Below are 26,930 nucleotides of genomic sequence, written 5' to 3' on the forward strand. Positions count from 1 at the left end.
GGAGTCATGCGGCGATCTTGATCGAGAGCGCCCAGAGGAGACTGAATCGGACCGTTCTTTTTGTGCCTCTTTCCGAGAACTCGATGTCGTCGAGTCTCGGTTGGACTTAGTGTGTTTAGTGTGTGTAGTATGTGAAGCGCTTGTGTCGCCGGGGGTCTTCCCCATAGCCGCCCTGCCGGACGACCTTCCGAGGTCAGGGACCTGCGCTCGGCTGTCTTTCGACGCCGTAATGCCCCCGCCGTCCGAAAGTACGGCGTCGCTGCCGTCGCTGAAGGCACCCTCCGCTGCCATGGCCGCCTGCCTGGCGTGGTGGGCCCAACGCTTCGTCGAACGGTCCTTAAGTGTCTTAGGTTTAAACCTACTACACGCTCTGCAGTTCGCTTCGGGGTGGTCCCTCGGCAAGCAGAGATTGCAGGTGGCGTGCCTGTCGACCCAAGGGTATTTGCGATTGCACTTGGGGCAGAATTGAAAAGGGGTACCCTCCATATGCACCTTGAGGCAGCAGGCTGTTAAGTGTAGGAAATGTATAAGGTGTACCTATAAACCAAGAATGTAGAGTATGTACCACCCCCGACTCTCCCTACTTGCAGGGCCGAGGCCAGAGGCCTTCCAAGGCCCAGGCCGAGGCCAGCGGCCTTCCGAGGCCCAAGTCCATCGTGCAGCAGCCAACGGTCGATTTCTTCTCCAGCCGGTGTCGAGTGTCGAAGTTCGACGTTGTGGTGGGGAAGGATGTCAATAGATTATTAAATTAAATTTTTTGCAAAAGTATGGCTAAGGCCAGGGGACTCCGCAAAATGCTTCCGACCAGTATGGCGGAAAAACACAATCTGAGGATCCTAGACGCGTGAGGGATCTTGGGTACAGTGGATGTCACACTAGGGATAGTATTACTGGCACGCCCTGTGTCGACGCCCATTTTCGAGTTTCGAAAAACAAACTAATACTCCGCAGCTTCCACAAGATGTCAGCCTATGCACAGCATGTGATCTAAGCAGATTCCACAAGCCTCAGAAATATATATATAATGCATTACTTACCGTAAAAGCATTTCTGATGATTGTATTTGCTTAGATTCACATGCTGTGCATATGGTCCGACATCCAGTGGTAACCGCGGAGTATTGCATCTTGTCTTTCGGGGGACCGAAAGGGGACGTCGGCATAGGTGTGTCTGAAACACTATCCCTATCGTGACGTGTGTAGTACCCAAAATCCCTCACGCGCCGAGGTCTCTCCGATTGTATTTTTTCTGCCATGAGGGAGCCCAAGGCTATAGTGAGTGAGTACATGAAGAGAGAAAGTAGTAAGAAGTCTATGTTCCTTCCACACCGAGCGGGGAGGCAGGGAGGGCGCAAGTGAATCTTAGCCGATATAATCATCAGAAATGCTTTTACGGTAAGTAATGCATGTCTTCTGATGCTTGTTAATCTGCTTAGAATCACATGCTATGCATAGATTAGCGAGCAGTACCCGGAGTTGGAGGTGGGTTGTGAGAAGGAACAGAGAAAAGATGTCTTAGTACTGCTTGTCCCACCTGAGAATCAGACCTAGAATGAGTGTCTAGGCAATAATGTTTTGTAAAGGTGTGTACAGAACTCCAGGTTGCCGCTTTACAAATGGACTCTAGAGGAACATTTGCAATGAATGCTATGGATGCCCCAGTGCCTAGAGTAGAATGTGCTCTAGGCTTGAAGGGCAGTTCTCTCTTTGCAAGAGTGTAACATAGTGCGATGCATTTGACAATCCACCTCGATATTGCTGATTTAGAGACAGGGTCCCCTTCTCTACCAGCTGCCACTGAAACAAAGAATTGTTTAGTTTTCCTCAGTGGATTAGTTCTATCCATGTAGAACATGACTGCCCTCCGCACATCTAGTGTGTGAAGGCTTCTTTCGGCCATGTTAGTAGGTCTCTGGAAGAACGTGAGTAGTTTGATTGACTGGTTCACAAGGAAGTTCGAAATAAATTTTGGCGCAAATCTGGGATGTGTGCGCAGAACGACCTTATCTTTGTGGACTGTAACAAAGGGGTCCAAAACCGAGAGGGCCTGTAGTTCGCTAACTCTTCTGATAGAAATGATAGCTACCAGAAAGGCGGTCTTGTAGGTCAGGTCTTTCAGACTGGCTTTATGCATAGGCTCAAAAGGGGGTCCCATGGGCCTAGTTAAAACCACATTTAGGTCCCACCCAGGGGCTGTGTGGGTGATGGGGGGATACATTCTTTTAACCCCTTCCATAAAGGCTTTAATCACAGGTATTTTCCACCACAACACCTTCTGCTGTGACGTGGTGTAGGCGGACAACGCCGCTAGGTGAACCTTTAAGGAATTGAAGACTAACCCAGAGTCCAACAGAATGGTTAGATATAACACAATGTGTGAAGGCGAGCAATCAGTGGGATTGACGCCTTTGGAACTGCACCAGATGAAAAAACATTTCCATTTGGCATAGCCATAAAGTGTGTTAGGCTTTCTTGCCTCCCTCTGTATGTCCATTTGAGGGAGTTGCAGATGTCCAAACTCTATGACCACAGGAGCCAGGCTGCTAAGTTCAGAGTTTGTGGGCATGGGTGCAGAGTCTCCTCCCTGTCCTGAAACAACATGTTGTACAGGCAGGGCAGCTTGACTGGTGGGGAGAGGGACATTTCCATCATGTGCTCGAACCAAGGTTGGGGGGCCCACATGGGAGCCACCAGAATCATGGTGACTGGTTCCTGGTGCATCTTGTGTACGTAGACAAATTTCCCCGACCAAGTTATCCAGAGACCGTTCCCTTTGGATCGGTTCTGGGGGTACCTGGAGGCGTAATCTTGGCATTGGGCGTTCTCCTGAGTAGCGAACAGGTCGATCTCTGGAAACCCCCATTCTGCGAAGACGTTGGAGACAATGTCTTTGTGCAGTCGCCATTCGTACTCTTCTGGCAGAGGAAAATCTCTGCTGAGTACGTCTGCCAGAAAATTGAGTTCCCCTGGAACATGTTGGGATATCAGGAACATCTTGTGTTTGAGAGCCCATATCCAGATGTTCTGGGACAGCTTGGATAGCCCTGGAGAGTGAGTGCCTGTCAGGATCCCATGGCACTTTTCCACATTTTCCAAGAGACATTTCACTAGAAAACTTTCAATTAGGAGATTTCATCATCACAAATATATGTAGGAGTATGGTTGAATGATGTTTGAGTGTTTGATCTGAAATTTTCATCTTAATATTTACATAAGTTTCCTTAATGTTAAACAATTCAGGAAGTGCCTATTGTCCCAAGCCAATATGGAGGGTCAGTTCCACAACAGTAATTGGAGGAGAAATGCTGTGAGGTAGTTTGGAACATTTACCAAGATTCTAAACTGCCTTTCATTCCAGTTTCCTTAGAGGAAGGTTGCAGTTATTTAGTTCTGTAGAAAATTTTACTTTAATGATCTATAGAAACTTTATTATAAGAAATATATTCCAGAGAAGATAAGATACTTCAAGAAGGACTCATTCAGTGTTCAAAGGACTACATCTTTACAGATAAATCAAGCTAAGTCAAATTGAGAAATCATTTTTATTCCGTTGTCAAGAAAATATATCTACAGATTGAGTCAAGAAGTTAATTGAAAAGGATTTTGAAACTGTTTTCATTTACAAGTTAAGAACTTTCATGTGCTCATTTTCTCGTGTTAATTACCGGCTGGTAATACTAACGTTTGTTTTTCGGTAATGGCGGCTGCATTTGCATTTTTGTTTCTTTAATAGAAATTGAAATTTTAGAATAATGTTATTTTGTGCTACAGTGTTATAGTATTTAACAATACTAACTAAACGAAATCTTTATTTGAATACCTCACGTGTGTGTGAGTTTCGTTATAGTTAACTTTAGAGTAAAGGACCTGTTGGCGTGTATCGTACGTCCTTTAGTGTTTTGCTTTACTTCCTGGTTGTGACGTATCGTATCCATGTCTTTTTCGTGTGTGGTTTCATGAAGCCTTACCGAGCGTCTGAGGTTTAGGTTTTCAGCGTTGTCGAGTCTACAGTAATTAGTGCGTGGTTCATCTGAGAGCGCGGTTCTTCATCAGAGAGCGCGGTTTGGTCATCGGAGTGCACGGTTCATCTTCAAATAGCGTGGTTCGGTTTTCTGAGTGCGCGGTTCATCTTTAGAGAGCGCAGTTCTTCACCATATTGCGCGGTTTCCTTCTAGTGCGCGGTTCCGTTGGCCTTGTGTTTATTTTTTGTTATTTTTTGAGAGCACAGAATCATTCAAAGATTTTTCATATCTTCATTGGAGTTGAAGGTATGATTACGCTATTTCCGGATGACTATAAGTAGCGTGTTTCAAATCAACATGGGTTCATCAACTAATTGAACTTGCTAAAGAAAAAGAAGAATTCAGAGAAGTTTATTAAAGATTCAGAAAGCAAAAATACTTAGCTATAATTATTAAGCCTATCAGCTATCAAGCATAGGCTGCAGGCATATACCTTTTTTCAATTAAGAATTTATAAAGAATCAGTAGTTTAAGGCTGTGAATAGTAATATTAAAAGGATAATATTTGTGTTTAGATTTTCAAAGACACTACACTGATGAATCATCTATCCAGTAATCCAGTTCCGGATGGAAAACCAGTAGTCGAGAGATGTACATAAAAAAACAGTGAAAATCTGCTGTTTTGTTATCCATTCCCCTTTTCCCTTGGGTTTGCCAGTTTAGTAATTATATCATTTGAGAGATTGTTGAGTTGGCATACCTTGGGGATCTGGTGGGCAAGCATCACTCCTGCAGGAAGCTTCAAGACTGGACCCCCCCTGTTTGTTCAGGTAATACATTGCTATCGTGTTGTCGGTTAAGACTAGCACTGTCTTCCCTTGCAGTTGCTCCTGAAAGGCTTTCAATGCTTTGAAGACTGCTAGTAGCTCCAGTAGGTTTACATGGTTGGACGCTACCTGAGGGGACCACACTCCATGCGCTGTCTGTTGAAACAGGTGAGCCCCCCACCCCGTGAGAGATGCGTCTGTCGTGAGAGTGGCTTCCACTGCAGGGGTGGTGAAGGTTTTCCCCTTCAAGAGGTTCTCCCTCAACCACCACTGCAGAGAGAACAAGGGCTGGCGAGACAACTAACAGATCTTCCCATTGTCCGCTGGCCTGACACCACTGCCTGTTGAGCCACTCTTGCATGGGACGCATACGCAGCCGCGCGTGGGGAACCAAGTATATGCACGACGCCATCATTCCTAGCAAACGCATAGCTTTGCGTACCGTCACTTCTCGACTGGCTAAATACTGAGGAACCTGAGAGAGCATGTTCTGAACCCTCTCGCTGGAAGGGAAGACTAGACCGTCTTCCGTACGAATTAGAGCCTCCAGGAACTGTTTTACTTGGCTAGGGACTAAGTTGGATTTCTTTTCGTTGATAGAATATCCCAGGCTGAACAGAAGGTCTACTATTTTTTGGGTGTTCGAAAAACAAACGTCGAACGAGTCCCCCGTGATGAGCCTATCGTCGAGGTAAGGGTAAACTCGAACTGAAAGTCTGCGCAGGTGTGCTGCTGCCACTGCCAGGACCTTGGTAAACACCCTTGGCGCCGAGGCTATGCCGGAGGGGAGTTCCTTGAACTGGTAGTGTTTGTCCTGAATCACGAACCATAGGAATTTTCTGTGCGCTGGCAGCATTGAAATATCAAAGTATGCATCTTTCATATCAATGTTGTCATGAAGTCCCCCTGTTTTAGCAATGGGATCACCTCTTGCAGTGTTACCATGCGAAACTTCTGGGGCTTTATGAACTTGTTCGCTGGGCGCAGGTCTAGAACAGGACGCATGGTGAGATCCTTTTTGGGTACAAGGAAGTACACTGAATAGATACCCTCGTTTACCTGAAGAATTGGGACGGCTTCTATGGCGTCCTTTCCCAGCAGCGCTTCCACCTCTTGGATCAGGATCTGCAGATGTTCCAGTGAAAGGCGTCGATGTTTCGGCGGTCTGAACTGTAGAGGTTGGGCGAATTCGACGCAGTAACCGTGGGCGAGCGTCTTTAAGACCCACTGGTCTGAAGTTATCCCCTCCCATGCCTTGAGGAAGGATGTTAATCGCCCCCCGACCGGGGAGACATGGGAGGAGACCTGGACTTGGTGGTCATTTCTGACCCGAAGTTGATGCTCCTCAGGAATTGGAGCCTCTGCCTCTGTTCTTTTGGCGCTTCCGACCCCTCTGGGGGTAGTAAGTGGGGCTTGCAGCAGGTTGACTTGAGTTGAAGTTGCCCATGCCGAAGTTGTTTTGAGCGGCGCGGGCTTGTCCTCGAAACGACCACCGAGAATTACTGACCCTCTGTGGAGAGGGTTTATGGGAAATCTGGTGCAGCGACTTAATAGTCTCGTGCTCCTTCTTGGCTGTCTCCAACGCATCGTCTACCGCCTTCCCGAAGAGGTTGGCCTCTTCGATGGGTTTGTTGATAATGGATGCCTGGGTCTCAGGCCTGAAGCCCGACATGCACAGCCACACGTGCCTCTTTAGGAGAGTACCCTGTGCGAGAGACCTGCCTGCTGTCTGCGGTGTCCAGGGTATTCTTTACCACATCCTGATTGGCAAGTTTGCCCTTCGAGACAATGGCGAGAAGTTTGGCTCTGGTTGGTTCCGGAACCTCTTGAAGGCCTTCCTGGAGTAGGTTCCATTGGGCGTCGACGTAGCTTGCTCGTAACGTTGTGTTATTGGCAATCCAGACGGTATAGGCCGCCGCCGACATAACCCGTTTGCCTAAGGCATACAACCTTTTGGACTCCTTGTCTGGGGGTGACTCTCCAAGTGGCAAGGGGAACCCCTGCTCTCTTGCGAGTGTTGGCCACCACCAGCGAGTCTGTGATTGCGTGTCCTTTGATATAAAGCGGGTCGGTGGGGGAGGGTCGGAAAAGTTTCGACCCTTGGGTTCACAGCCCTAGTCTGAGCGGGTGTGAGTAAGGAAGTGGCCAGCAGTCTCTTTACAGAGCTCAAGAGAGGGAGAGACTGGCTTGCCGGAGGCTTTTCATTAATAATGTCCTCCGTGAAATCTTGTTTGGGCAAGGCTTCAAGCGTGGCAATTTGAAAGAATTCCGCTGCTTTTTTCAACATGTTGTTGAAAGCCATTTGATCATCCACCGGGATGCTTGTCGGTGGATGGGGGAGAGTCGAGGCAAACGATATCAGAGTTGTGATCGTCCTGCTGGGTGTCCTCCAAGTTGTCCGTTGCTCCTTGATCTTCATAGTTGCCCAGAAAAGAAGACTTCTTCTGTATAGATGTCTCTCTACGTGTCCATCTGGACATCTTCTTGATAGTCAACTTGGTGTTGGACATCTTGTGGTGGAGGGTTAGGGTCTACCCGAGCTTTTTTCGGCACAGGTTGATCAGAAGCCCTGAAAAACTGCTCCAGCCGATCCATACACCCCTCAAATTGCTCCGTGGTCCACTTGGATGACCCAAATAGACCTAGCTGAGTAGGAACAGTGTTCTGCGTCCCAAGGCTTTGAGAGGATCTCCTCAAGGTGCTTGAGGGGGGTACCTGGCTTTCTTCGTAAGAGTCTTCGGGATAGTCTTCCCAATCAATGGAAAACGTTTCAGCAGATTGGCCCATAACTGTGTGCCGAACCGGTACTAGGCCCACCGCCGTAGCAATCCTATTGCTGCTCTTACGGATAGTGACCAAATCTTCGGGAGACAACGCCTCTGATGATGTGTCAGCAGTGATCCGTGGGCGCCACCGAAGTTTCTGGCGGACTCGTTGGCGCTTTCGCCTTCTTCGACGAAGTCGTTGAGGAGGGCGCTTGGGTTGTGTGCTTTGTGCGGTGCGATTGTACGCCCCTGTCACCGGGTGTGGTGCCTGTAGCAAGACAGGAGTCGAGCCTGGAAGGATCGGGGACGGGCGTGGCAGCCCTAGAATAGTCCGCCTCAAGGTCTATAATGTCCACGTTGGACGTTTGGTCATCCGATGTACCCACGTCACTTTCGGCTGGTGTCGCGGCAGGGGAGGGAGGCTCCACGCGTGACATTCCGTAGGCGGTCCACCGCTTCAACCGGTGCTCCTTAAGGGTTTTAGGTTTAAGGAGTTTACACGCCGAACACCGCTTTTCGTCGTGCTCTAGGGGGAAGACAAGCATTACACGACGTGTGCTCGTCTTTCCACAGATATCTGACCCTACACACAGGGCAGAATCTAAATGGAGTCCTTTCCATAGCAGAAGGGAAGGGTGACCAGACCAAAAAGGAAAGCAGTGGAAAAGAGGAAAGACATAATAACAGTATGGCAAACCCCGAGCCCACTCTCCCTACTGTGTAGACCGGCCAGAAGGCCCAACCATGTGAAAGTCCGAACGCCGGATTTAGGCGCCGGAATCCACAGCCGTAGATGATTCCCCCGTAGTCTTCGTCGAAGATGTTCTTGATGGGCGAAGTGACTTAACGGGGAATAACTGACAATTCGGTAAGATAAACAAAGTCTCATGAAGAGCTCCGCTATAGGGCGACCAGTTATTTGGATGGAAACAAACAATCCGAGGGACCTCGGCGCGTGAGGGATTTTGGGTACTACACACGTCACGATAGGGATAGTGTTTCAGACACGCCTATGCCGACGTCCCCTTTGGGCCCCCGAAAGACGAGATGCAATACTCTGCTGTTACCACTGGATGTCGGACCATATGCACAGCATGTGATTCTACGCAGATTAAGAAGCATCAGAAATATATATACACACAATAATACACTTTGTGCTTTGGAAAATCTTATATGGTAAATATGTACAATATCTATGTGGTACCACAGTTAACACAACTCCTTCAAAATGCACCAACTACCGACAGTTTCAATGGCATACAAGTGAAAAAGCAATGTGAATCAACATCAGACATAGGAAGGAAGACAAGTTAGGCTAAACAAAGGCAGAATAGTTTGTCCCACTACCATGAAATAGTTCTGTGAGGATCCACCCCACCTGGGCAACCTGTAAATAAAGTGCATCAACAAGCCCAGTCTATGTTTAAAATAGTGTGGTTTCCAGCAAAAATGTTCTACTACCCCAATGTACTTGAGTTTAGCAGAGTTTCTTCGACTGTTCGTTGACAGATCCCTCGAGGGTGAACTCCTTTTAAAGCAGGAGCCACAGGGCATTGCGATTCCTCGATGACAAGTGTTTGTTGCTGCAAAGCAGATGGATGAAGAACGTAGGCCCAGCAGCGGACGTTGGGTGCCAGTCTCGATGGTCGGGACTCGACCACGGCTGGCTTTCGGATCTTCGTTGGTCTGTGTCTTTGTGGACTTCGGGTGGCGGGAAACCCAGAGGCGGATTTCCTCGGTTCGCCGACGACCTTGACTTTCTCCATCAGGACAAAGCGGTCAACTGTGAAGGCAGGGGAGTCATTGGTTTCAATGTCTTACGCAAAGGGTGGAGTGTTGCGGCTCCGGTCGTCAAGCAGCACAGCGTCAAGCTGTCCCTGCTTTTGGGCAACATGATTCGACGGGCTTCCAGCGGTTACATTGGTCCTCCGAACCCTGGTTGACAACAATGTACTTCGATGCATTCTGTACAATGTTCCCTCATAGCTCGGGAAGGGGTCTCCTAGCCAGTTCCTCTCTTGGATCAATCCTCGACAGACACGACAGCTATCGGATTTCAACAACGGCAAGGAGCAGCAAAATCTTCTTCCAGCTGGACTTCAAGGCTAAGCATCAAGTTTCGACTTCAGCTTCTGAACAATTCTGGTAAGTGAGAGGTCCCCAGATACACTGTTCTAACTCCCAATCACACTGCTGAGCCAAGCTCAGAGAGCCAATCATTCAGAAGAGCATTCATGCAGGCAAGCAGCCAATCTGGCTCACAGTGCATTTAGGCCATTCACTTCCATCCAGACACCCATAACCAGGAACGTGGATTGGGGCAAACACCCAGCCTTTCAGCACAACACACTGCATTCCTGTCAGTTTCGGGCAGGGCTGTCTCATTCTTTGTGTCACACACACAGATACCAGACGCCCAGAACATGAAGTGCATATTGGTAATACTCCATTCACTGAGGTCCCACCCCAAGGGTGTACCCACAACATACAGTCACTGGGCAGGCTCCAGTCAGTCTGGCCTGGACTTGCCCCACAATACCATATATGGTTCTTCCACCCTACAGCCAGTCAGGGGAAGTGACAGAGTTAGGGCTTCCCAGGTCTTTGGGAAAACAAGGTGATGGGTAACGGAAACTAAGAGGCCACATGGGCCATCTTTTCTCCCATCACAAATCCACTGATTCCTATGGCAGGACCTGGGTATCCCAAAATGGAAGATACTGCGGCCACCTGTCAAATTCAGCATGGAGCTGCCACTAGCCCATACACTGCTCTGTGGGTAACATACAGGTGCCCGAAAACATACACTAGGGGGTACCGAGTTGTACTCCCACCCATGGGTGCCATAAGGGTATCCCAAGGGTCTCCCTGTTAATCAGCACCACAAAGACGAAGAGCTGCACAGCCAGGAGTCCCACATGGACTCCTGTGCAGAAAATACCACAGAACACAGATAAGGGAGTACAGGACAAGGAAATGGAGGCCCTGGCCCTGCAATGCATTTCCAGAATCACACCCACCACCAATGTTCAGTTAAGAATAAGTTAGGGTAAAGACTGTATGCCCTGGTTACCCTGTGGGAGACAGCAACAGGTATGTATACTTGCACCCTGGCTCAAAGTTCTCGAGTGACCACTTGTGAAGGTTCCAGAATCAGTTGCAGGCTTGGTTTTCTGTATTGGCTCCTATCACGGGGGTCATTCAGATTGCATTACTGGGGATAATTTAGGTCATTGTATGGAACAAGTTACTGAACGGTAACTATTGTTCTCCAGCATGGGTCTGGCATGGATTCACATGCTCATTAATATTCCCCGTCAGGCTGGGAATCCTCAGTAAAATAAAAAAGAGTTTCACTTTCACTTACAAACTGTGTTTCTCCTCTAAACCAATCACTGTCCTCTGGATCATACTGTCCCAGGCAAATGACAGTCCTCTCCCTAAGCCCCTCCTCTGGCAGCCATCTTCAGATTTGGCAAGTACTTAAAGTGGCAGAATGGCCAAGAGCCGCCGCAAAGGGGCAGGCGGGAGGCTTTGCATGTGAATACAAGACAGACCCATGCTGGAGAACAACAGTTACAGGTAACTAACTTGTTACTTCTCCAGCTTGGGGTCTGGCATGGATTCACATGCTCATGAAAAAGATTACATAGCAGTACAACATTACACAACCACAGGAAGTGGCAAGGCTCAACAAAAGCAATACTCTTAGCTTTGGAACAGACTAACGTCAAACGGACAGGTTGCGTAGCACTGCTTGGCCGACTCTGGACTCCTCTCTGGAATCCCCATGGAAGCAGTATAACTTCATGTAGGTGTGTGTGGTCCTCAATGTAGCAGCCCTGCAGATGTCCAGTAGGGGCACACCAGGCAGGAAAGCTGTTGTCGCAGTGATCGCTCAAGTAGAGTGGGCTCTCGGACAGCCAGGCAGTGGTCGGTCGGCCAACCAATGACTGTGATGCAGCCGGAGAGCCACCTGGAGATGGAAGCCTTAGCCAGGGTCTTCCCATGGTTCACATACCGAAGTCATACCAAAGTTCACGAACAGTCGAAAACTCCTGTGCATGCCACGTAGAACTTCAGGGCAGGAGTGCAACGCTCACCTGATTCCCGCAGAGGCGCCGGTCTTCACTGGGTGAATGCCGTATCTTCAAAGGTGATGTGTAACACACGGTTGGCTCTTTGGGCTGGACCTCTGTGCACTGTATGTCTGACTCGAAGAGTAAGATGTCTGCAGATAGAAAATATGGGATTAATGAACTGGAGTTATTGGGTGCCTCTCTCCTCTTCCCTTTCTCTTCTCCTGTAGAACCCCAAAGGTTAACACCCTCACCTTAGGTAAGTGAACGCCAAGCTCTCCATCTGCCTCGAGGCAGGGTGCCGTAACCAGTTTCTTCACTGGATAAGGGTGCAGGCCTCTTGACCTCAGAGGACTGCTGTCCGTTGTTAACTGCACGGACGGTAAGTTCTGGGCACTTCAAATGTCTTAAGTCTTTTGTAATGATATCTCTTGTTTTGCAGGGTTCCGGCGATGGCGGATGGCGGGCTGATGAGAGTTGAGGATCGAACCCGCGTGAGGAATAGAAGCGCCTGGAAGCACGTAAGTAAGCGCTTGTAGCCTGCTTCACGATGCGCACTAACTGTCCCTTTTATCTTGCAGGTACAAGTTCGGAGCTTTAGAGAAGCTGAGTGGTGCTGGAATACCCACTGGATTCGGCGTGGGAAGGAGTAATGGCACGTGAGTAATAAAGTTGCCCAATGTCTTTAAACGCACCTTCTTTTGTCTTTCAGATGCGGGATGCAGCGCCGAAGGCCTCCGGAGCGTGCGAAGAGCTGGTAAGCTTTTGTCTTTCAGATGCCGGAATGCAGTGCGAAGGCCTCCGGAGCATGCGAAGAGTAGGTAAGCCTTTGTCTTTCAGATGCCGGAATGCAGCGCGAGGCGTTGGTGACAGCCGATGGACCAGGTAAGAGATGCGCTGCCACTGAAGACCGTAGTGCTAACCTGTTCTTTCTTTGTCTTTACAGGTGCTGCTGAAGACTGGATTCCAGGATGGTAAGCCTTTGTTCCCTTAGGCCCAGGATCAGAAGCAGAAGACACGATGAGCGTTCTGCTGCAGAGAATGCAGAATAACGCAAAGCAAGATTCATCCATCGGGTGTGGTTTAAATAGCCTCCTATAGTGCTTAGGTGTCTCCTTCCACAGCCACGCGTAAGAAAAGAGTTCCTGCTTTCCAGAAGAGGTCCAGTGTTCTGAACCTAGGAAGTGGCTCCTGCCCCACCCAACAGGAAAAGTAGTCCCAAACAGAAGAGGATCAGTGGTTCACCTGGCAGGTAAGTAAGCAGCATGGTCTGCTGCAGGTAAGTCCACCCAAGCATTATGAGCCCGGCGCTTCCAGCGCTGGGACTGGGCATCTTTATGAGCCTGGTGCCACTGGCGCCAGGACAGGGTCCAAAAGGTCGCAATTGGGACTGGCTGGCACTCGGAACCGGGGTTATGGGTCTGCTTCCAAGGGAGTCGGGCAAGTCCTGATCTTTTGGAAGCAGAGATCATGACAGCACCCCCCTCAAGGCCCCTCCCAAACCGGGCTTCTCCGGGGGTTTGGGCTTGTTAGGAAATGTTCGATGAAATCTTTTGATTAGACGAGGCGCGTGGACATATTCTGCAGGTTCCCAGGATCTTTCTTGGGGACCGTAGCCTTTCCAGTCAATCAGGTAAAATAGTTTAGATTTGGAGATCTTGGAATCCAGGATGCTTTTGACAACAAACTCGAGTTCTCCATCAACTAGAATAGGTTTTGGAGATGTAGTTAGTCGGGTTTGAGGTTGCACGGGTTTTAATAGAGAGACGTGGAAGACCGGATGTATCTTCATGTGAGGGGGCAAGTCCAACTTGACCGCTACTGGATTTACTATGGTAGTGATGGAATAGGGACCAAGGTATCTTGGGTTGAATGTGCGTGGTCCTTTTAGAGGTAGATATTTGGTGGATAACCAGACTTGATCTCCTACTTGATATTGGGGGGGCTTCCTTCCGATGTTGGTCTGCTCCTTTCTTGTATTGTTCTTTAGCCCTTTGAAGGTGAGAAACGGCTTCCTTAAAGGCTTGGGTGATTGTAGAATGCAGGTGGTCTACTGCTGGTGTTCCAAGATCTTGGAGTGGATCCAACTCCGAGGTTCGAGGGTGACTACCGTATAAAAGAAAAAACGGGGTCTTCCCAGTTCCCGAGTGGACAGTGTTATTGTAGGCATATTCGGCTATCCAAAGGATATCTTTCCAAGTTTTTTCAGTTTGTTGTAGCATGCAGCGCAAATATTGTTCGAGTTTGATTGGTCCTCTCGGTTTGTCCGTCGGTGTGAGGGTGGTGGCTGGTCGAAAGTCTCACATCAATTTGAACCGACCGACAGCAACTTCGCCAAAAATGAGAAATAAATTGACTACCTCGATCCGAAATTAGAACTGAAGGAAAACCGTGCAGTCGGACGATGTTTGAGAAATTCTCGGGCCAGAGTTGCTGCTGTTGGTAAGCCTTTGAGTGGAATGAAATGCGCCATCTTGGAGAATAGGTCCACGATTACTAGGATCGTATTGTATCTGGAGCATGGAGGTAGATCGGTGATGAAGTCCATAGAAAGCGTATGCCAAGGGCGAGGCGGGATGTCAATAGGGCGTAAGAGGCCGGCTGGTTTTTCCTTTTGACTCTTGTTTTGGGCGCATACTCCACAGGACATTATAAAGTCTCTGATATCTTTTTTCCAAGACGGCCACCAGAAGTAGCGCTTGATCTTTTCCGAGGTCTTGGTCATACCGGGATGTCCTTCCATTAAAGAATCGTGATAATAAGAGATTACCTTTTTCTGTAAATCTGTGCTGGGCAGGTATAACCGTTCTTGGAAATATAATAGGTTGTCCTTCACCGTAAAGTCCTTTCCCTGCAGATGCCAATTCTGTAGGTCTGCTGGAGTTACCAGTAGCCTGGCTTTATCCTTAACTTCCTCTATGGATTGTGTGGCGATTACACCTAGAATTCTTTGTTCGGGAATGATAGGTACAGGTTTAGGATTGATCAAATGTTCTTCCACTCCCATCCGAGAAAGGGCATCAGCTTTACCGTTTTTTGTACCAGGTCGATTGGTAATTATGAAGTCAAACTCGGCAAAGAATAGTGCCCAACGGAGTTGCCTAGAGGATTGAGCTTTTGCGGTTTTCAAATATTGCAGGTTTCAGTGATCTGTAATCACAGTAACGGTGTGTCGGGCCCCCAGAAGATAATGCCGCCAAGCCTTAAAGGCGGACTTGATAGCTAGAAGTTCCTTATCAGTAATAGTGTAATTGATTTCAGGAGGCGAGAATTTGCGGGACCAAAATGCCACGGGATGCAACTGATTGGTTACTGGGTCCTTTTGTGATAGAACTGCCCCCATGGCAAGGCTCGAAGCATCAGTTTCAACGATGTAGGGGAGTTCTGGGCGAGGATGTTTTAAGATCGGTGCACAGATAAATCTAGTCTTCAAATTCTGGAAAGCTTGTTCCGCCTCGGTAGACCATTCAAAACGTTTGTTTTTCTTTAACAAGGCGGTGATGGGCTGGACTATTCGAGAGAATTCGGGGATAAACCTGCGGTAAAAGTTAGCAAAGCCTAACATGCTTTGAACACCTTTTACGGAGGATGGCGATGGCCATTTGAGAATTGCATCGACCTTCTTTGAATCCATACGCACTCCGCTAGGTGATAATATGAATCCCAGGAATTCAACTTCAGTCACGTTGAAAACACATTTTTCCAACTTAGCGAAAAGTTTGTGTTGACGCAATCTCTCGAGGACCATTTTCACGTGTTTCCGATGTTCAGTTTCCGATGAAGAATAAACGAGGATGTCGTCAATGTAAACAACAACACACACATCTATGAGCTCTCTGAGGACATCGTTCATAAAATATTGAAAGGCGGCCGGGGCATTGCAAAGTCCGAAGGGCATGACCTGATATTCAAATAGCCCATACTTGGTGCGGAAGGCCGTCTTCCATTCATCGCCCTCTTTTACTCGTACCAAGTGGTAAGCTCCTCTAAGATCCAGCTTTGTATATATGCATGCTTTTCTGACTTGGTCCAGGAGTTCAGGGATCAAAGGTAACGGATATCTATTCTTAACGGTGATCTGGTTCAGGGCGCGATAATCTATACAAGTTCTAAGGTCCCCTTCTTTTTTTGGAACGAAGAACAAAGCTGAGGAAGCAGGGGACTTGGAAGGACGAATAAACCCATTCGCTAGGTATTGATCCAGGTATTGTCGGAGGTGAAGATTCTCAGGCTCGGTGAGGGCATAAATTCTACTACAAGGAGAAGTAGATCCAGTTATCAGGTCTATCTGGCAGTCATAAGACCTATGAGGAGATAGAGAGTTAGCCTGATCCTTCCGGAAAACATCTTGGAATTCTAGGTATTCAGGAGGTAACTGAGGAGCCTCCGAGGAAATTGCTGCCAGTGCAACACCAGGTCGAGGGTGACAAGTGGAGACACATTCTGGAAACTGAACAGTTCTTGCTCGCCAATCGATCTGAGGATTGTGCTTCTCTAACCAAGGAATTCCTAGAATAATCTGGAACTGGGGGGCCTTGATCACATCGAACACGATCTTCTCATGGTGCCCATCTGGACTTACTAGCGGCACTTCTTGGGTGGTATGCGTTACTGGTCCGGAGGCTATCTCCGTACCATCCACCGTAGTAATGACGTCCTTTACAGCCTTTGGACAAAGAGTCAGGTTCATCCTCAAAACCATTTCATGATACACATAATTGCCAATGGCACCGCTGTCGACGTAAGCTTCAATCGCATGTAATCGATCCGGATGTTCAGGGCTAATGAGGACCATAGGTATCACGAAATGCGAGGTCACGGAACTGGTTTTAACGCTCGGCAAGAGGACCTCTATTCTTGTCGGGCGAGGTCGTTTCCCTGCTCAGAGTTTGTGACCCTGGTAACTGCAGCTCCTACTGCCTTCTTGGCTGGTTTCACCGGACAGTCTCGAAGAAAGTGCCCCGAGTTTCCGCAATAGAGGCATAATTGCAGCTGTTTTCTCCTTTCCCGCTCCTTTTGTGTTAGTGGTCCTTTCAGGCCCCCTATTTGCATGGGTTCCCCGGAGTCTACTCCTTTGGTAGGAGTTGGTGGTTTGGAAAATACTTGAGCATCAAACTTGGAACGATCGGCCTTCCTGTTCTGCAGTCTGTGGTCAATTTGAACGACTAAGTCAATATAGTCCGAACAGTCTTGCGGGGGATTCACTACTTGGGCTAACACATCTTTGAGCTCTCCACGTAGACCTCTATAAACAGCGTAATCCTTTTGTCCTCAGGCCATCGAGTTTCCACTATCAGTCTGTTGAAAGACGCAATATAAGCCAAAAGGTCTTGATTACCCTGTCGCAATGAAAGGAGCTCATTGTCCAAGGCCTGCCCCTGTGAATGTCTTGCAAACAGTTTTTCGATACTGAGCTAAAAAGCTCGAAAATCATGGAGAACCGGATCATCTTGATTAACTAGAGGGATCGACCAGTCTGCCGCATTGCCACTAAGGTACGAAAGCTACCTTAGCTGGATCAGTTGGAAAGGCTGCTGGCCGGCATAAGAAGTGCAACCGGCACTGATTAATAAATACTGCAAACCTCTTTGGGTCACCAGAAAATCGTTCGGGCGGAGCCAGAGGTACATTCCCAGGTAGGTTGATCTGCACTGGGTTCGTAGAGGATGTTGAAGGAAGATTTGCCCCTGATGCGGGTAACGTAGTTTGTCCGGCTTGTGACTGTAGCAATGGTCTAGCGAGATCGTCTGTTCGCTCCTTGGAAATAATCAGTTCCCTTCTTAGCGCATTCGTTTCCTGACGGGCTGCATGCACTTCTGCTCTTAGTTCCCCAAGTAACTGGGCTAGCTGGTCGGTATCCGACGTTTCCATAGCGCCTGGGTGGGAGTTTTGCGATAGGCTTTGCGTTCTGTAACGCTCACCTGATTCCCGCAGAGGCACCGGTCTTGACTCGGTGAATGCCGTATCTTCAAAGGTGATGTGTAACACACGGTTGGCTCTTTGGGCTGGACCTCTGTGCACTGTATGTCTGACTCGAAGAGTAAGATGTCTGCAGATAGAAAATATGGGATTAATGAACTGGGGTTATTGGGTGCCTCTCTCCTCTTCCCTTTCTCTTCTCCTGTAGAACCCCAAAGGTTAACACCCTCACCTTAGGTAAGTGAACGCCGAGCTCGCCATCTGCCTCGAGGCAGGGTGCCGTAACCAGTTTCTTCACTGGATAAGGGTGCAGGCCTCTTGACCTCAGAGGACTGCTGTCCGTCGTTAACTGCACGAACGGTAAGTTCTGGGCACTTCAAATGTCTTAAGTCTTTTGTAATGATATCTCTTGTTTTGCAGGGTTCCGGCGATGGCGGATGGCGGGCTGATGAGAGTTGAGGATCGAACCTGCGTGAGGAATAGAAGCACCTGGAAGCACGTAAGTAAGCGCTTATAGCCTGCTTCACGATGCGCACTAACTGTCCCTTTTATCTTGCAGGTACAAGTTCGGAACTTTAGAGAAGCTGAGGGGTGCTGGAATACCCACTGGATTCGGCATGGGAAGGAGTAGGCGTTGGTGACAGCCGATGGACCAGGTAAGAGATGCGCTCCCACTGAAGACCGTAGTGCTAACCTGTTCTTTCTTTGTCTTTACAGGTGCTGCTGAAGACTGGATTCCAGGATGGTAAGCCTTTGTTCCCTTAGGCCCAGGATCAGAAGCAGAAGACACGATGAGCGTTCTGCTGCAGAGAATGCAGAATAACGCAAAGCAAGATTCATCCATCGGGTGTGGTTTAAATAGCCTCCTGTAGTGCTTAGGTGTCTCCTTCCACAGCCACGCCTAAGAAAAGAGTTCCTGCTTTCCAGAAGAGTTCCAGTGTTCTGAACCTAGGGAGTGGCTCCTGCCCCACCCAACAGGAAAAGTAGTCCCAAACAGAAGAGGATCAGGGGTTCAACTGGCAGGTAAGTAAGCAGCATGGTCTGCTGCAGGTAAGTCCACCCAAGCATTATGAGCCCGGCGCTTCCAGCGCTGGGACTGGGCATCTTTATGAGCCTGGTGCCACTGGCGCCAGGACAGGGTCCAAAAGGTCCCAATTGGGACTGGCTGGCACTCGGAACCGGGGTTATGGGTCTGCTTCCAAGGGAGTCGGGCAAGTCCTGATCTTTTGGAAGCAGAGATCATGACAAGAAGCAACGTCCAACAAGTGCAAGGCCCTTTTGGCCAGTGACAAAGGCTTTGGAAAAAACACAGGTAACGCCAAAGGCTCGTTGAGGTGGAATTCCACCGGGACCTTCGGCATAAAAAAGGGGTGCGTTCGCAGCACCACCCTCGACTCATGGAAAGTCAGATATGGTGGTTTGCAGGATAGGGCCTGGATCTCACCAACCTTTCTGACAGATGTGATGGCCACAAGGAAATCCGTTTTCCATGAGAGGAACTTGAGTGGGGCCTGATGCATAGGCTCGAAGGGCCCCCCGCCCACCCCATGAGCCTTGTCAGTACTGCGTTGTTCCCACGCCTCGAAACAGTCCCTTGAGGAACTCTTTGACGAGACAGTGAGACCAAAGAAGATCGTCCTGGAGACCTGGTGTAGTGGGAGATAGCTGCCAGCTGCACATTGATAGAGGCGTGCTCCTGCCCGGCCTTGCTTAAGGACAACACGTATGGAAGAATCTGCGGGGCCGTGACACTCAGAAGGGTGATCTGCGACCGGCACCATATGGCGTAACACTTCCACTTGTGACCATAGCACTTCAAAGTCGACAGTGCCCTGGCTTTGGCAAGGACATCCCTGCAGTCTGCTGATAACTCATATCCTCCAAACTCTAGGGCTGCAGGAGCCAAGCCCTCAGGTTCAGCGATCCTGGGTCGTGATGCAGGATTGCGCCTTCTTCCCTGATAAGACCCGGGACCACTGGCACTTTTACCTGGGGCGACGCGGACAGGCTGAGAAGGTCGGGGTACCAAATCTGCCTCCGCCACGCCAGGGCGATAAGTATCACCCAGCATCGGCACTGCGAGTTGATTGAAGACTCGCAGCAGGAGAGGCAATGGCCGGAACGTGAGTTTGCTACAGTCGCAAACTGATTGATCTGGGGCCTGCCCCACTTGATGAAGATGTGGTTCAACTGGTCCTGTCAGAGTTCTGTCTTGTGGCAGGAGTGCAGCTCCCTGCTGAGGGAGTCAGCAATGGTGTTCTTGACTCTTGAAAGGGGACTAAGAACATCACTTGTCCAAATGCCCTGTGCCACAAGTCCTGCATCTCCTTGGATAGCCCTGTGTAACGCTCACCTGATTCTCGCAGAGGCGCCGGTCTTGACTGGGCGACTACCGTATCTTCAAAGGTGATGTGCAGCACCCGGTTGGCTCTTTGGGCTGGACCTCTGTGCCCTGTATGCCTGACGTGCAGAGAGGATGTCTGCAGATAGAAAATACGGGGTTAATGAACTGGGGTTATTGGGGTGTCCCTATCTCTTTCCTCTTCTCCTCTCCTGTAGACCCCCACAGGTTAACGCTCTCACCTTAGGTAAGTGAATGCCGAGCTCTCCATCTGCCTCGGGGCAGGGTGCTGTGACCAGTTCCTTCACTGGATAGGTAGCGCAGGCCTCTTGACTTCAGAGGACTGCTGTCCGTCGTTTACTGCACGAACGGTAAGTTTCGAGTAACTCAAATGTCTTTAAAGTCTTTAATAATGATGTCTCTTGTTTTGCAGGGTTCCGGCGATGGCGGATGATGGGCTGAAGTGAGTTGAAGATGGAGCCCGTGTGATGAATAGAAGCGCCTGGAAGCACGTAAGTAAGCGCTTGTTGCCAGCTTCACGATGCGCTCTAACTGTCTTTTATTTTGCAGGTACAAGTTTGGAGCGGCTGCAGGGTGCCGGGATACCCACTGGGTTAGATGTGGAAAGGAGTAATGGCACGTGAGTATTAAAGTTCCCCAATGTCTTTAAACGCACCTTGTTTTGTCTTTCAGATGCGGGATGCAGCGCCGACGGCCTCCGGAGCGTGCGAAGAGTTGGTAAGCTTTTGTCTTTCAGATGCCGGAATGCAGTGTGAAGACCTCCGGAGCGCACGAAGAGTAGGTAAGCCTTTGCCTTTCAGATGCTGGAATGCTAACCTGTTCTTTCTTGTCTTTATAGGAGTTGCTGAAGACTGGATTCAGGATGGTAAGCCTTTTTCCTTAGGCCCAGGACCGGATGCAGAAGACACGATGAGCGTTCTGCTGCAGAGGGTGCAGAATAACGCAAAGCAAGATTCATCCACCGGGTGTGGTTTAAATAGCCTCCTGTAGTGCTTAGTGTCTCCTTCCACAGCCACGCCTAAGTAAGAAAAGAGTTCCTGGTAATAAAAGAGTTCCTGCCTTCCAGAAGAGTTCCAGTGTTCTGAATCTAGGGAGTGGCTCCAGCCCCACCCAACAGGAAAAGTAGTTCCAAACAGAAGAGGATCAGAGGCTCAACTGGCAGGCAAGTAAGCAGCATGGTCTGCTGCAGGTAAGTCCACCCAAGCATTATGAGCCCGGCGCTTCCAGCGCTGGGACTGGGCATATTTATGAGCCTGGTGCCACTGGCGCCAGGACTGGGTCCAAAAGGTCCCAATTGGGACTGGTTGGCACTCGGAACCTGGGTTATGGATCTGCTTCCAAGGGAGTTGGGAAAACCCTGACCTTTTGGAAGCAGAGACCATGACACCCTGGGGATTGAGAGCCACCCTGCATCCTGATGTAGAACATTGTAGTGGTGGTGTTTGTGAAGATCCTCACCACCTTGCCCTTCCGAGATGGAAGGAACGACTTGACCGTCAAGAACAATGCCTGCAGCTCCAGGATATTGATGCGAAGATCCTTCTCTGCCTTCCACAGGCCTATGGCATGCAGACGTCTAGTGTGGGCTACCCAGCCTTCCAGGAAAGCCTCTGTGGTGACCGTCTTCTGGTAGAGGGTGGAGACCTTTAGAACCATGTGCCTGGGGCGAGGACGGAGTGAACGCCCCACCACAGTATTGACTGACGGAAATCCTCGTAGTGCATCTTGCCTGTGAAGCTTCCGGACACTTCAAACAAGTGAGCATCCAGGAACTCCTGAAGAGGTGGCATCCATAACCTGCAGAGCTGGATAAGGTAGATGCAAGACATCATGCCGGAAAGCGGCTTGATGGTCGGCACCGTGGCGGTCTTCAGTGACAACAGATAATGCACTTTCCCCAGAATGGCCGCTACCCTCTCCTCCAAGGACGACGCTAGGCAGGAGACTATTGAGTCTGGCTCCAAGGAACAGCAGCTGGACAGTCGTCTCCGTGTGTCCGACGGCCATCTCTTGTGAACTGGCCCGAATGAGCCAGTCGTCCAGGTACGCTTCTCTAGTCGAGGCAAATTCGGATCTTCAGCACAGCAGCAGGGATTCACCGGGCAAACCAACGGTCCAGGCGTCTTTTTGAAGTTCTTCTTCGGATTCCTTCGTCCAGTGGTGGACTCTGCTTCCAAGACAAAAAGCCTTGCCTTTTATGCAGGTATCTCCGATTCTTTCCAGCCTAGCTGTCAGTCACACAGCAGGGTGGCTGTCCTTGTCAGACAGTCAGCCGGCCAATCACTACAGAGTGCATTTGGGTCTCGTAGGAGACTCATCACAGAGTTTCGGCCACCTCCCTCACTTCCTGCCGACCCAGACACCCTGGAGCCAGAGGCGAACTTCACCCGTGAATCCTGCCAAAGGCAAAGCGAACAAAGGGACCAAACCTGGTTTGGCGCACAGGGTAAATCTCAAGAAGACTTTTCCACAAAGAAATGGTGAAAAAAGAAGACCGGGCCATTTTGACAAAAATGGCATCCTTGGGTGCTTTACTGCAGCTGCGAACGCAGCCCGCGGTAAATGCACACCACGGTAGTTAAAAGTAAACCATTGCCACCAGCCATTCAGTGAGGAAAGGGTAACAATTGTTACCCAAGAAGCTAGACAAAGAGGATACTAAGTAACCCCTCCAGCACCCTATTGTAAGATAGTGTGTGCTGGGTCTAGAAAGTTACAAATGTAAGTAAAGTCAATTTCACTTTACTGTTCGGGGAAACAGTAGTTTATCCCAGAGAAGGTATTTAAACCTTTGGGGAATCTGGAAGACTTCCCTGTGTCACTGCACTGAAGGTGTTGTGTGACACAATGCAAGAGATGATGCCTATGGGAGTTTGTCAGCTTCCATAACCAAAAGAAACAGATTTCAAAAATCACATCAAAATATATGAGAGAGTGGGGGAAAAAAAGGCCTCACTCTCTCCAGGTTAAAACAAATCAAGCCCTCAAAATCCACCAAAATTGCAGCGGGGGGACGGTGGGTGGGGGTGGGGGGGGTTGAGGGGGGATCTGGTCTAAGGTGGAGGGAATTAGCACATTTCTGAGAATTCTCCCTAACAAGGACTGACCAAGCCTGAGCCACCTCAACAGAGTGCTGGATCCCAGATGCAAGGAACATCTGAAGTGGTATCCGAGTACCGCAGTGTTGCTATTTGCTGCCAGACGCGAGGATCTGAAACACTGAAGAACCGCTGATTCGAAGTTTGCCCATTGCTGCAGCTGAACATGCCACTGCCGAGCAGGAGTCCCCAGACATCCTCCCTCTTGACCCCACGACTGAGGCTCAGGAACAACAGGATCTGTAGAGCTGTACAGGAAGATAAGGCAGCTGGAACCATTTCTTCTAGCCAGAGGTACTGTAAAGTCAAAGAAAACTAACCTCTTGTTGTGTGGCCTTACTTGGTCTCAGTTGAGTCCCGTCTTGGTTACCTTGCAGAGTTGCTAAAGCTTTGCCCCTCACAAGCCTCCCAGCTCGTGGCCCTTCAAGTGTTCTATTTTCTACAAACATTTCTAAAAACATTGTGCAAGACTTTTTACCTATCTCAACCCCATTCCTTCTCCCCCTTCCCCTCCCAATCCACCAGAAGGTCTCAGTTCTCATGTCCGTATGTGCGAAGGTTTTTCGTTGGAGCCTAAGAGAACATGTCTAGGATTCTTATTTTATGCGGGCACCATTGGTCCATGTTATCGCTCGATATTCCAGAGCCGTCCCCAGTCTGTTCTAAATTTCTGGCGGTCTCCTTGTATGTTATATGTGATGCGTTCGATCGCTATGTGAGACCAAACTCTTTGTAACCATTCAAACATAGTAGGGGGCGTTATTTGCTTCCATTTTTAAGCTATGGCTAGCCAGTCTGCCGTTTAGAGGCCCATGAAGTTCCTTTTCTGTGTCATTGTCAATGTTTTATCTCGGGGGTTCCAGAGGCTGCACATCCACACCTCCTCTCCTAACTGTTTCGTTCCCTTGAACATACTCTGCATTTGTGCTTTCACGTCTTCCCAAAATTGGTGGAGTTTTGGACAGTCCAACCAAATATGTCTCCAGTTGCCTTCTGCCCAACATTCTCTCCAGCACTTGTTCTGGGGGGGTTTGAACATTGTATGTAGTCTTTCTGGGGTGTAGTACCATTGCACCAGGATCTTCATCCACATTTCCCTTGTCTGGACTGCTCTAGTTAATTTGGGTGTTGCCTGCCATATGTATTCCCACTAACATTTTGTAACGTTGCCCCCTAAGCGTGTTGTCACATCTCTTCATGCATTTCCTCTTCGGTTTGGGTATTGAGGAATTTGTAGACATCAGAGACCAGCTTCTTCGTCCCTTGTGTGTCGTGATATAGGTTCCAAACGGGGTTAGTGTTCTTGACGTTGCTCTAGTGTTCTGTGGGGAGGACAGAGGTGAAGTTGTTCATATTTGTATTTGTCCTTTGCAGTGAGGCAGAGTTGTGCATGGCACTCTGCAAAGGTTCTGATCTCCTGGTACCGAAACATGTCGCCTACCTTTGTGCAGTCCGCCTCTTCCCATTTTTGGTATGCCCCTTTCTCCGTGGCCGGCTGGAATTCTGGATTATTGAACATTGGAGTGAAGGGGGCCGCGTCAATTGTCAGTGATTCATTTCGGGTTGCACTGTTCCAAATATCCATTGTTGCACTCATTACTTCACTTATTTGTACGTTCTGGTGTCTGTTTTTTTGGTCCATAGAAGGTGTTGTAGTTTGGTCGTTGCCACGGCTTTAACCTGGGCAATCCAATATTTCTGGGAAGAGTCCGGTATCCACTCTTTCAAGACCCACAGCTGTGCCGCCTCATAATATTTCCAAAAATGGGGAAGGGCCAGGTCACCATCCCTTCTCTGCGCCGTTAGAACCTTGTCGAATAGTCTGGGAGTCTTTTTCCGCCAGATATAGGCTAAACCCGTTTGACTCCCCTTTACTTCTGACTTTGTGCTTTGGCCTTTCTCCCAGGAAAGGGTTAATTTACTCTGCTTTGGAAGGTTCCTAAAAGTACTTACCCGTTTATGAATTATTTGTTAACCTTTGTTTTATTCCTCTATTCTATCTTTTGCACCAAACTCAGTATTACTCTAAGTGTCCACAGTGTCCCGAGCTATCTAAGTCACCCGAGGGTGTAGGAAGTGTGTGTGCCATCCCCAATGGGTATCATCTGATTTAGAGAAACTAAGTGTGTTTTGAAGTATATCTAAGTGTTAAATTGTTAGGGAGAATTCTCAGATATGTGCCAGTCATTGGCTGGGGGAAGTATGACCCAGAATACAGTGATTGGTTTATAGGAGAAAGACAGTTCAGAAACTAAACTGAAACTAAACTGAAACGTTTTTTTCATTTACCAAGAATTCACAACTTGACGACAGGGAATATTCATAAGCATGTGAATCCATGACAGACCCCATGCTGGAGAAATTTCCCAACTGCCAACAGTTTGTCTTGTGCACATTGAGAAAGTAACCAAAAAGACTGTAAAAAAAAAAATGAAAAAGATATGTAAAGTATCTGAACTGTACTTCACTGTAAGGCGAGTTTTGAAACTAACAATACAAGAATTCAAAATGAGAGACATTCCTCAGTACTGAGAGATCTCGGGGAGTAGTGTGCCCCATAGGAATGAGCAAAACAGGCAAAGGAAGAAAAGCAGAAAGCTTTACTTGCCTTTAAAAAGTGAGGACAGGGTTCAAAACAAAGCAAAAATAAACTGTCTCATAGAAGTCTATGGAAAGAAAGCAGCAGAAAGAAAATCTTCATAAAATCTAGTGTCGAGGAGTAGCCGTTTCAAGGGGTCCCGATGCTGAAGTTGCATGCCACCCCCTGCTGGGCAAACTATTTCTGTGATCCCGCTGACACTAAAGGCATGTATAGGATTAGGAATCTGTGGAAGTACACGATCCATTAGAATTGAAGACTGCTTGAACGCTTACAACACAAAGTATGCATCCTGTATTAACCAATTAATACAATCGGGTCCATATTCGGAACTGAAGTTAAGATGATCCATATAACGCAGGTATGATTTCAGGACTTTATTAATGCACAAGATCCTTCACAGGGAACCCAGATCCCTGCTTCCTCCAGATCCTTCATTCACTCTCAACAGCTTTAATGGAACCCTTTCAATCCCAAACATTCTAGACATGGCACATCACCACGGAGCTACAACACAACAGCAACAATACACATTTCACCTACTTCACTTGAGATTTAACAGAAATAGACTTACTTCTTTTTTTTGGATGAAGCCATTTCAACACTAAGGATGACGAACACTCTAGCCACTGATCGCAGAAATCTCATTGTAACTGCAATGGCTTCTTCTCTACGTCCAAGAGTGTATTTATTTTGCAGCTCCTTTACAAGTGTTCCAAGTAAAGTATCTAAAAGCTTAAGCATAAAATCTCAAATCACTTACCAAGGTAAAGGAAAAGAATCTGAACCTATTTAAAGCGAGCAGTGATTTTGATATACCAAAGCAGAACCCCAAATTTAAAGTGTTCATAAACGAAATAAAGCAATACAAACACATGAGAGTAGCCACCTTAAGAAATGAACTAAACCATCTCAGGTTCCGGAGGCACCTCAAGACCTTCCTCTTTGCTTCTGCCTTCGCCCCCCCCCCGTCCCTGCTGATCTGCTCTCTTGGCACCTTGCATTGGGACACCCTCTGTCCTCTGGTCCCAGGTTCCTGCTCACCTTGCCACCCTACCGCACTGCCTCCGGGCCATCCCTTGAACTGGGGTTTGTATCTGTACCCATACAGCCACCCCCCTTTTTTTTCCCTCCTGCACTTATCAGACCCACCTGAACTGCTGCCTTAAAACTACCACTTGGCTGCACTACCACTTTTTGCTGATTTTATTATTTATTTATTTTATTATTATTTATCCTGTTTCTCCTTTGCTCTGCACTTTCCATTTTCTCCCTCCCTTCGAGGCACTTTTCCTCTCCCCCCTCTCTCATGCACTTGCA

The 26,930-nt window shown here is 48.5% G+C and overlaps 1 protein-coding gene across 9 annotated transcripts in view; it reads right to left on the minus strand.

The window, feature by feature from the left end:
- UBR5 (ubiquitin protein ligase E3 component n-recognin 5) overlaps window positions 1-26,930 on the minus strand; it is a 2,447,509-nt gene that overhangs the window by 1,224,154 nt on the left and 1,196,425 nt on the right. For all 9 annotated transcript variants that reach the window (XM_069621460.1, XM_069621458.1, XM_069621459.1 and 6 more), the window contains one exon: window positions 26,185-26,345. In XM_069621460.1, coding sequence (XP_069477561.1) covers window positions 26,185-26,345 — 161 coding nt within the window. The remainder of the gene's footprint in view (window positions 1-26,184; window positions 26,346-26,930) is intronic.

Source organism: Ambystoma mexicanum, chromosome 5q (genome assembly GCF_040938575.1).
Source record: "Ambystoma mexicanum isolate Mex_15411 chromosome 5q, UKY_AmexF1_1, whole genome shotgun sequence".
In the NCBI taxonomy this organism is placed as follows: domain Eukaryota; kingdom Metazoa; phylum Chordata; class Amphibia; order Caudata; family Ambystomatidae; genus Ambystoma; species Ambystoma mexicanum.